We start from the raw sequence: 11,640 nt of genomic DNA, 5'->3' as shown, positions 1-11,640 counted from the left end.
CCCAAAAAAAAAAAAAAAAAAAAAAAAAAAAAAAGGCAACAGCTGGGTGTGGTGGTGGACAGACCTATAATCCCAGCACTTGGGAGGCTGTGGCAGGAGGATCATCACAAATTAGAGGCTAGCATGGCCTACATAGTGAGTTCAAGACCCTGTCTACATAGCAAGACCATGTCTCAGAAAAAAAAAAAAAAAAAAAAAAAAAATCAGGTGTAGTGGACCACACCTATAATCTCAGCACTGTAGGAGGCTGAGGCAGGAGGATTGCAAATTTGAGCAAAACCTGGGCAATTGAGCAAATTAGTGATACCCTGTTTCAAAAAAGGCAACAAAGCTGGTTGTGGTGGCTCATGCCTGTGATCCCCCTACCCCACACTCCAGCGGCTGAGACAGGAGGATTGCTGTGAGTTTGAGGCCAGCCTGAACTACATAGCCAGACCCTGTCTCAAAAAAAAAAAAGTCAACAGAGTTCTTGGTGCACACATGTGTAACCTTTCCCTTCAGGGGGACAGTTACACACAGCAGGGGAAAGTGAGATTGAAGAAACCTTGGGAAAGCGGCAAGCGTGTGTGGCTACGTTCTGACTGGAAGAGCAGAGGAGCCACTTCCCAGACCCTGGTGAGTGCCAGTGGGGGATGAGCTACCCTGGAACAGAGCAGCTCCCCAAGTTGTGTGGCAGGGCACAGACCTGGAGCTCTGCCGCAGGTCAGCATCAGCTGCCAGCCTTCTCATCTCAACTGCCCAAGAGGCCGAACCACAGAGCAGCCTGACTCGCAAGACCACTCCCAGCTCTAAGGAGCTCCGTGCTGAGCGAGCGCCTGTGATCCCAGCCCTTTGGGAGGAAGTTGAGGCAGGACTGCCAAGTTTAAGCCTAACCTGGGCAACAGAGTGGGACTCGTTTCCCCCAAAAAAACCACCATGGGGAGGTAAAGGCCCTGATCCAGCCCCAGAACCACACAGGCACACGGGTGCACACAAACAAAAGCAGCACGGCCCGGCGTGCTCTTCTCTAAAGAAATGAGCAAACTGGGGAAGAACTGCAGCCATCAATATTGTTCTGCATCAGTTTTAGAAAACTGTGTGCATTTATCACTTCCATTTTTAAAGAATCCATTGTTCTTCAGAGAGAAAAACAGCACACACACTGAAATAGGTCAAATACCCAGTTTTAATACAGGGAGACCACTGGTGCAGTCGCTCACTTGCGCTGTTTTGTTTTGTTTTTTTTAGTTCTGGAGATTGAACCCTGGGCCTTCTCACTGAGGTCCATTTCCTTTATTTTGAGACAGGGTCTGAGTTGCCCAGAATGGGTTCAGCTTGTGATCCTCTTGCCTCAGCCCCGCAGAGTGCTGGGATTATAGGCGTGCACCACCATGCCTGGCTCTAGATTTCTGTGTAGACTTCCAGCCATGTCTGTATGTTCAGATGCATTTCTTGTAAATGCACCGTTTCTCTGTTTAGAAGATGGAAAGCTCTGCCATGGCTTTTTAAAATTCGTTTGCTGGGCGTGGTGGCGTAGCTTGTGATCTCAGCACTTGCTTGGGAAGCTGAGGCGGAATAATAACTACAAGTTCCAGGACAGCCTGGAATACATATTTCAAGACCAGCTGAACCACATGGCAAGACCCTGTCTCAAAGCACAAAGCCAAAATAAAACCCAGTGTGCCTGCTCGTAACTCATTGGGGGAGCATGGCTGTACCCCACACATGTGCCACCTCACCACCCAGGACCCAGAATCTGGTCACACACCTTGTGGGCTTGGTATAATGGTCAGCTAGTAATTCTGAGTACATAATAAATCAAAACAATACTATCTGCAATTCCTTTTTTTTTTGGTTTTTGAGACAGGGTCTCACTATGTAGTTGAGACTGCCCTGGAACTCACTAGTAGCCCAGGCTTGTCTCGAACTCACAGTGATCCTCCTGCCTCAGCCTCCTGAGTGCTGGGATTACAGGTGTGCAAAACCATGTCCGGCTCTGCAATTCCATTTTTAATCAAACATTTCCTTATTTTTTTTTCAAGTTTAATTGGAAAATATCCTGATTGCAAACATTTTTTTTTTTCAGTACTGAGGATTGAACTCCACACTTCTGAACTGAGCTACACGCTCAACCCTTTTTATTTTGAGACAGGATCTCACTAAATCACTAAACTGCCCAGGCTAGGCTTGAACTTTTGGTCCTCCTGCCTCAGCCTCCAAAGTGCTGGTATCACAGGTGTGCGCCACCACATCTGGCCTGATTTTTTAATCTTCATAAAGAAAATGTAACATTGACATACAGGTAACAGTGACTTGCAAAATCTGGATGTTTTTAATGTTAAATTAAGATTAATTATAATGTTAACAGTAAATTCTTAGATGTTTCATGATTACATTAACAAGCAATTATTTATTAGATAAGGAGGATATGCTCAATGCCAGATGAGTGACTGTAATTATGTACAGCTTACTGATATTTCTCTCAGCATAGAGTAAGCTGGAGCACACCCACTGTAGTCCGGCCATCCTGGACACCTCTGGACAACTAGCAGCAAAGTGGTAGATCTTCTAAGTTTTACAGAGACTTTTTTCTTTTAGCCACTAGATTTTTCAGGAAAAATTCACCTATTTAGGAAAAATAAAAATACATTAATAAGACTTTAAATTAACAATGCTATTATTTCAGAATTATGCTTCAATATTTCTTTACAAAGGCTTTTGTACTTACTGGCATTTCTCCTTCCATCTTTTTTTTTTCTTCCAGTACCAGGGATGGAACTCAGGACCTTGTGCTTGCCAGGCAGGCACAGCGCCCACCACTGAGCTAAATCCCAGCCCCTCCCCTCAAATCTCAAAGATAGTATTTTTCTAAGTATTTCCTGTATCTTTGGCCCTCTCCTCACTATTCTTTTAAACAGTCTCAACTATTATTCTTTGTAACATACTGTGCAGTATCCTAAGTACGACCCTACTTTATTTACGAGGCTGCTTCTGTGTATTTGTCCACTTTATTTTTCTGGGTTTTTTTATTTTGTTTTGTTTTGTTTTGTTTGAGGCAGGGTCTGGCTTTGTAGTTTGGGCTGGCCCTGAACTCACTACGTAGCCCAGGCTGGCCTAGAACTTTGGCGATCCTACCTCAGCCTCCTCAGCCTCCCGAGTGCTGGGGTTACAGGCGTGCGCCACCCTGCCTGGTATATGTAATCCACTTTATTCGTCATCACTGACAAAATACTGCTGTTGATGGAATTCATCTCTGAGAGCAATCCTGCTGCACCGTTAGCCCAGACCTGCTGGGAGTAGGACACCTTGTTGCAGCGCAGCAGGCTCATCTGTTCACACCTCCCTGCAGGGAAGTAGGGCTCGGCTCCCCATGACAGCTGTGCTACAGCAAGGTCACCGCTCAGGGGCACAGGTGCTTTCCTGGCCATCAGGGCTCCACAGTCTCCTCCAGTACAGCCTTCCTCAGTGCTTGCTGCAGGCCTGATCTCCTGAGGCGCCTGACGAGTGTCTCTGGCAGCTCACACACATGGGTGGAACTGCAGTGATCGGATTCACAGTCAACGAGAGTCCCAGGACTTGATCCAGCCAAGTAACCTGTGTGCTCCACCCTGGCCAAAGCCAGCAGGGCAGAACTGGCATAATCAGACTTGAATTCACCATCTCAGTCTAATGATCCGGCCAGACTCCAGTCTTTTACTGGTAATTAGCTAACTGGTAATTTAAAAAAACATTAAAGATTCATAGTTCACTTCCTTACATGTTAGAAATTTTTCTGAAAAATAAAGTTCAGTCTCTGTAGAAGCTGATGTTGGTTCATCCCTTATTTTCAGCTCGCCAGTAGCCCTGCTTCAAGACTGTGTCACCTGTAATTACTGCATGTGTCAGTGTTGAATCAAATTCTTGGGTTTACAACTAGTATAAACAATGTCTTCAATCCTTTTATAGGAACACACTGAGTATTACTAATACTTGAACATTTAAACAACTATGGTTGGGCTGGGGATTTAGCTCAGTGGTTCCGCTGCCTGCCTCATAAGCGCGAGGTCCTGAGTTCGATCCCCAGTACCAAAAAAACAAAACAAAACTAAACCCCTATGGTTTAGATCCAATATATAAGAAATAATTCAAATAACCATTAATGATAATAACAGCCAGGCTGTGATGGCACACAGCTGTAATTACTCTTGGAGTCTGAGGTAGGAGGATCAGAAGTTTGAGCCCAGCCTATGTAATTTAAGTGACTTAGTGAGATCCTGTCTCAAAATAAAGGGCTGGGGGCTGGGGATATAGTTTAATGAAAAGGTCCTGGGTTCAATCTGTAGTGCTGCAATAATCACATATTTTAGACACCCCCAAAGACCTAGCTCTTTATTCTTAGTTATAATTGTTAAGTTGAACTGACAGGGAAAAAAAAAAATCTACATTTTTTAGATCAAATTCAGTCTTCAGATGTTTTCATGGGTTTTCTTGTGGCCATTATCAACTTTTTATCCCATGGAAAAAATATTTTTACTTTCATAAGTCAGCTCAAGCAACTGATCAAAACAATAGCTGGATTCCAGAAATGAAAAATTGCTTTGTAGCTAATTTTTTTCTGTTACCTCTAGGGGGAAAATACAAAGAAATTAACAGTGTGAGTGAGCATCAATGCTATCAAATTTCAGTGCTTAAATTGATCTCAAACTGCGAGTCTGGGGATGCAGCTGGTATCATTTGCAAATGATATACATTTTCCAGAAAACCTTATTACATGCTTGACAGGCTTTGTCATTTCTGTATAATCCCCTGCCACAACCCACATGTAGAGCATTGGAATAAACCAAATGTCCTCGCATCCCTCAAGGGGGCTGGCATACCGTGTGTGTGTGTGTGTGTGTGTGTGTGTGTGTATGTAAAGAACAAACGGTGTCAAAGAAACATGTCCTTGGCCCCCATGGAGAAAGCATCAAAGGCTGCTATGGCAAACACTTTTCTTTCTTTGACAAAAGACAACCTCAACAATCTGCCTTACAGCTTCAGTGATCTGGGTAGACCTGAACAAGACAAGTTTTTATTTCATTTTTATTAGTACGTGTTTGCAGTGCAGAACAGTCACATCCCTCATGGAGAGTGGGTACATGTCCACAGCACATCCGAATGACCGAGGAAAGCCAAGGGCCTAACCACAGCCACGCCCTGCAGCCCAGCTCACCTGCTTTATACGAAGAGCGCACCAGAGGGCCACTTGCTGTGTAACAAAATCCAAGTTCATGTCCTACTTTTTCCCAGTATTTAAACTTTTCAGGAGTAATGTATTCTTCAACCTAGATTTAAAGAATCACTTCACATCAGATTGCAGAATTCCCCTGAGTAATTCTGACTCCCTATAAAGTGGCCCATCCCTCCCTGCTGAGCACTTTGCTGTCCACTCTGTCAGCCTGCAATTGCAGGGAATCAGAAAGGCGGGAGATAAGGGACACAGCACTCTTGTACTACGTTAGGCAGTCACGGGACAAAGATGAGGGACATTTATCTACAGACAATTTATCTGTATATTCCTGCACTGGTTAACGTGGAAGCCACAGTGAGTCAAGTCTCTGCAATTCCTGAGGATAAAGCCATCTTGCTCACCTTGGATCTTCTGCTCAGCATTCTGATGGCCACAGTCACTATCTGACATGAGCTTCTAGAAATAGCCATACTGGCTTCTCTTTCTTACTTCAGCTTTGGTTCCTCACATGCTCTCAAAACACAATCACCAAGTGTCACTGAGTGCAATTTCCCAGTGTTTGCATCCTTTTCCTTTTTCTTTATGGTACTGGGGATCGACCTCATGACCTTGCACTTGTGAGGCAGGCACCGTACCATTGAGCTAAATCCCTGACCCTGCATCCTTTTTCTGTCAGTGCACTTGAGTTATACAATTTTTACAGCAGCAAATAAGTGTCCGGGTAACTGCTTCATGTAGATAATAAAATGGGAGCTGATTCTCATACATGGAACATTACACTAAAAAGCCAGTAGTTCCTTACTTTTACCTGTGGACAATGAAGATATCATTTAAATTACCAAGAAACACTTGGCAATTTAAGATCTCCATACCTTAAGGTGGCGTTTTGTGGGCTGCATATACTGCCCTAAAGTTAAACAGTCCACATCTGCTTCACGAAGTGCTGTAGGAAAAAAGCAAAAATTAATTAGCAGGTATAAGTCAAAGTATAATTTTCCCAAGAAGTATTTCATAAGGCTGAACTTTATGTTTGTCTATAATCCTAACAATGGGGAAGAAGAGTAGTCTTATTTTATTTTATTTTTTGGTATGGGGATCGAACTCTGGTCCTTACACTTGCGAGGCAAGTGGCAGAACTACTGCGCTAAATCACTAGCCCGAAGAGTAGTCTTTTAAAAATATGTGCCAGGGCCCAGGACGAGGACTGAACACAGAGGCATGATTAACATAAGCATGGGGGTTGACAGAAGGATGAGTGCCCCTAATACCATGGAACAGTGCTAAGACAAGAGTCAGCAGTGTTCAGAGCAGGAGTGTGTCAGGCAGAAAAGGTGAAGGGAGCAGTATGGAAAAGCCTACAGACACCATACTGGGGGCCAAACCTGCTGTATTAGGCTTTTACTCAGTATACAAGATATGCTCTGTCTGGGATGTCCTTCAACTGCCGACGTATCAGAATCCTCCTAAGAACCCTGTATATTATTGTAAAGAGGAGCTTTTAATTACCATTTGAACTTACTGTTTTTTGAACTACTAATGACTATAGGCCAAGGCCCCCAAAGAAATTTAAAACTTTTATATTTCAAAGTTTAAAAAGACCAAGAAAGCCAGGTGTGGTGGTGGATGCCTGGAACCCCAGCACTCAGAAGGCTGAGGCAGGAGGATGGAAAGCTAGAGGCTGAGTCAAGGAATGTAGCTCAGTGATAGACACTTGCCCAGCAGGGGCAAAACTGTAGGTTGAAACCCAGTGGTGGTGGTGGAGATTGGAGCGGGGTGCAGTGCTGCACATCTGTAAGACCAGCACTTGGGAGCCTGAGCAGAGCGGGCCGGAAATTCTAGTCCTGTCTGTACAACTCAGCAAGAGCCTGTCTCAACCTAAAATTATAAAATAGGGCTGGGGATGTAGCTCAGTCATACAGTGCTTGCCTAATGTAGATACTGTTTAGTCTCCAGTATCCCCAACTCCTAAAAGTGACATAAACTTCCCATCCTGAGCTTTATGTATCTCACTCCATGAACCATACTTTCCTTTCATGTTGAATTATAACTATGGACTTGTTTTTGGTGCTGGGAATCAGACCCAGGGCCTTACTCAAGCTAGGCAAGCGCTGTGGTGAGGGGGGCTGAGCTCCCAGCCCACAGAGGCACCAATCAAACAGGACCCTCAAAGTGGGGCTCCTACAGTTACTCCAATTAAATGCAAAAGTTTTCAGCCAGGTACTTGGCTCAGCTGGTACAAAAAAAAGCAAAAGGTTTTAACTCCTTCATTTCTTTACCTTTCATTGTTGCATACACTTGCTCATCATTCTCGCCCAAACCCAGCATTATTGATGTTTTCGAAATAACAGCAGGCTGAACCTCCTTAGCGTGTTTCAGCACACGCACAGACTGGTCGAAGTTGGCCCGGGGATCTCGAACTTTCCTGGAAAACAGTGGGGTGTTGTCAGCAAGGACAACTACAAGGTCAACCACGGCCACGGACAGGCAAGAAACCTGAGTGACTGGAAAAGGACATTCTGCACACTGTCATTGCACAGTTCAATGGTGGCACTCATACAATTGCTGTTACTATAGGAAAGAAAAGGCTTCTGTGGCCTTCCTGGCTCTGTAAACATTTGAGCCTCTTTCAGGGCAGAGAAAAGTAGAACAGCAGTCATTTTAAATGAGAATTCTGCAGCTCAGAATTAATGACTATAAAGGATAGTCGAAAAATGAGAGAAAAAGGGCAAAAGTAAGACAACCTCCATATTGGACAAAGAAAAATGAACCTGAAACCACATTCAGAGGGTTGAAACTTATGTTCCTTTCTTTCCTAAAGTCTAAGCTGCCCTCCGATGGCGAGTATGCAGCACTGCACTGTTCTGGAATTTTCACTGGAAATGATGGTGTTTGTCAAGTGAAACCAGGGCATCTGGCACCCACTGCTGGCGATGTCATGCCAGGGCCAGGCTTCAGTAAAGGCAGAAACACCCTGGCTTTCAGCAGGACAAAGCCAAGAGGTGCTGATCCTAAACCAGCATTCATTTGAATTCTAAACTCTTTTCTATAATCAATTTGTTGTTGTTGTTTTAGATCAGAATGGAAGAAAAAAATTTATGAATTGAAAAATAACCACAAAACCAACAATATAAAAAGTTACTTTTTAAGTAATTCTACACTGAATTTATTATGTTCTATAATGGTTGCAATTTAGTGAAAATGCTTGTTACTGTTTATTCATAATTTTTTATGTTTTCTGTACAGAATAATGTACAAAAGCTAATAAAATCACAGCCAAATACTTTTGTAAAATTAAAGGAAACAAACGATATTAGTCTTGCCTGAGATTTAAAACAATTATCATGTTTTAAAAATTTGAATACAGTCTTTATGTCAAATAACAATCCTTCTGCCTGATTACCAAAATTACTAGGCAGAGTAAAGAAGTAATGTCTGCTTTTTCTTAATTTTTTTTTTTGTACAGGGATCAAATTTGGGCCCTTGTGCTTGCAAGGCAGGTAGCAGCACCACTGAGTTACATCCCCAGCCAGGTGTTCGCTTTTTAAAGGAGGTTTAAAAGGGGGGCGGGGGATGTAGCTCAGTGGTGCTGCCACTGCCTGCCTCAAAAGCGCAAGGGCCCTAGTTCGATCCCTGGTACCAAAATAATAAATAAAAGCAATTTAAAATACCTCTGAACAATAGGTTCTTCTGCTGCATCACTTACTCTATGTACATTAGACACATTATGAGGTATAACTGAAACTTTGGTCAATGTTTAAATTTAAAAAATTTATTGTAGTAATAGACACACCCCCATTAATCCTCCTCAAAATATTTCTCATTTTGAGCAACACTTATCCTATTATTCTTGCCACTTTCTGAAGCACTTCTGGAAGTCCTCTTTCTTTAGTTGTGCTGTTGTGGCCATCTCCATATCCTAAACGAATTCAAGACATTTACTTTCATGGTCATGTTGACTTTGGAAAGAGAAGTCACACGGTATGAGATCTGATAAATAAAGTGGATGAGGACACACTGTAATGTTTTTATAAACCTGCCTTTCTGTTGGAGGGCACTCTGGCAGCATTCACTATATTTTTTACCACACCTTGTAAAGACACTTGCAAAAGGACTTCCAGAACTGTTTCAGAAAGTTGCAAGAGCAAGGGATGTAGCTCAGTAGCACCGAGCCTGCCCAGCAAGTGCAAGGTCCTGAGTTTGATCCCTGGTACAGGTGGGGTGGGGAACCAAAAACAAAAGCAGAAAGTTGCAAGGATAAATGTGTTCAAAGTGTGGGGGAGTATGAATGGCAGTGTTTTTTTACTGTAGTAGATATTTTAAAATGTAGGGGCCAGGGATGTAGCTCAGTGGTGCCGCCGCTTGCCTTGCAAGCAAAGACCCAAGTTTGATCCCTGGTACCCATAAACAAAAAATTTAAACATTCATTGTGTCTTTTTTTTTCCTTTGGTACAAGGGATCGAAGTGGGTGTTTGTGCTTGCAAGGCAGGCCACGGTACCACTGAGCTAAATCCCCGGCTATTCATAGTATATGTTGATCATCGTGTGTGTGTGTGTGTGTGTGTGTGTGTGTGTGTGTAATGTTGAGTAAAGAGCCATCGTGTGTGTGTGTGTGTGTGTGTGTGTGTGTGTGTAATGTTGAGTAAAGAGCCATCGTGTGTGTGTGTGTGTGTGTGTGTGTGTGTGTGTGTGTGTGTGTGTGTGTGTGTGTGTAATGTTGAGTAAAGAGCCCAGGACCTTGCACATGCTTGGCAAGTGTTCTACTACTGAACTATACCCCCAACTCCCCACATGTATTTTAAACTCTTTCATGTAGTTACAGACAAAGCAATTGTTTTAGTATACTTTTACCTCCATTTCAAAACTGTTCTTTGAAAAAAGAAATATCCATTGGCATTTGCAATATGTTACTTTTTTTTTTTTTTTTTTGAGACAGGGTCTTGCTATGTAGTCCAAACTGGCCTTGAACTCACTATGTAGCCCAGGCTAACCTCAAACTTTCAACAATCCTCCTGACTCAGCCTCCTGATACTGGGATTAAAGGTGTGCACTACCACACCCAGTGTGATATATTTTTTTTTTTTTTTTTTTGGTACCAAGGATGGAACTCAGGACCTTGAATTTGTGAGGCAGGCAGTGGAACCAGTAAGTTAAATCCCTGGCCCACAATACTATTTTTTAAAAAGAGAAAAAAGACATTCACTGAAATATAGCCAGTTAACATTATCAGTCACTACCACCTTAGTGTATGCAGTTATGTGAATAAATATAACACTGAAGTGGTGGTAACTGATACTATACTCTTGGATGGAAATATGGGTGATGTTTATGTTGTTTTTGTTGTCTATATTTTCTGATTTTTCTATAATGGAAGAAGAAAGGAAAAGCAGAAAGAAGAAAAGGAGAGAGGAAAGGAAGAGAGAGGAAGGCAGAGAATGAGGGAGAAAGAAGGAAGTGAGTTTACTTTGGAAAAGTCCATTGGCATTGAAAAGTGAGAACAACACAAACCCTTGGGGCAAGGAGAGCCTGGAATGAGATATTTCAAGTACTAAAAGAGAACAACCTCCAACCTAGACTGATGTATCCAGCAAAACTCTCTTTCAAAATGTAGGGGGAAATAAGACACTTCCACGACAAAGAACACCTAGAAACTTCATGAATACCAAACCAGCACTACAAGCAATTCTAAACAAGATCCTAGAAAAAGACAATGAAGGCAACAACACCATAAGGCCCAACAGAGCAAATCAAATAGGCAAGGCAAGAAATTAAAAGGAGAAGGTGAAAAAGTAAAAAGAGTCAACAAAAGGCCAATAACATGTCAATAAGAAGTCAGTACCTATCAGTTATAACCAGCAATGTCAATGGCCTCAACTCACCAATCAAGAGAAACAGACTGACAAAATGGAATAAGAAGCAAAATCCAACAATATGTTGTATACAAGAAACACACCTAGTGCAAAAAGAAGCCCACAGACTGAAAGTGAAAAGACAGAAAACAATTCTCCATGTGACAGGAGCCCAGAAAAAAACAGGGGTAGCAATTTTATTTGCAGACAAAGTAAATTTCAAACCAAAACTGATTCTAGTATTATCGATGTAGGACGGTACTGTATCATACCTCTATGAATGTAAAATATCTTGTACCTGCTTTATGATACATAGTAGGGACTGTGCTTTATCAGAGCTACATTTAGTGATATTACTCTAGAATGTTCTCTTTCCAGATGATGATTAAGATGCTAAAAAAATAAAAGTGGTCCCAGGTACCACAACAGTAACAGAACTTTGCTGTTTTCTGGATATTATTCTTTTCTCTTTGTTTTGTTTATTTGTTTTGTTTTGTTTTAATGGAATGTGCTGAATGTCTATAATTTTGTTCAGATGACTGCAGAACCTGGAAAAGCTGTTACTGCTATTGATGCATAACATACTATTATTAGTCTTTTTATATA

The 11,640-nt window shown here is 42.2% G+C and overlaps 1 protein-coding gene across 2 annotated transcripts in view; it reads right to left on the bottom strand.

The window, feature by feature from the left end:
* Positions 1 to 2,213: 2,213 nt before the first annotated feature.
* The window catches only part of Lias (lipoic acid synthetase), an 18,614-nt gene continuing 9,187 nt past the window's right edge, over positions 2,214 to 11,640 (bottom strand). Inside the window, exons 5-8 of one of the 2 annotated variants that reach the window (XM_033758944.1) lie at positions 7,465 to 7,610; positions 6,061 to 6,131; positions 5,171 to 5,282; positions 2,214 to 2,604 (exon numbers count right to left, since the gene is read on the bottom strand). In XM_033758944.1, the coding sequence (XP_033614835.1) occupies positions 2,555 to 2,604; positions 5,171 to 5,282; positions 6,061 to 6,131; positions 7,465 to 7,610 (379 nt within the window). In that variant the 3' untranslated portion in view covers positions 2,214 to 2,554. The remainder of the gene's footprint in view (positions 2,605 to 5,170; positions 5,283 to 6,060; positions 6,132 to 7,464; positions 7,611 to 11,640) is intronic. The other variant, XM_010625113.3, reaches the window with a different exon arrangement.

Source organism: Fukomys damarensis, unplaced genomic scaffold, assembly GCF_012274545.1.
Source record: "Fukomys damarensis isolate Sample0158 unplaced genomic scaffold, DMR_v1.0_HiC HiC_scaffold_35, whole genome shotgun sequence".
In the NCBI taxonomy this organism is placed as follows: Eukaryota; Metazoa; Chordata; class Mammalia; order Rodentia; family Bathyergidae; genus Fukomys; species Fukomys damarensis.
The sequence above is the reverse complement of the archived record's forward strand: the minus strand, read 5'-3'. Positions and strand labels throughout refer to the sequence as shown.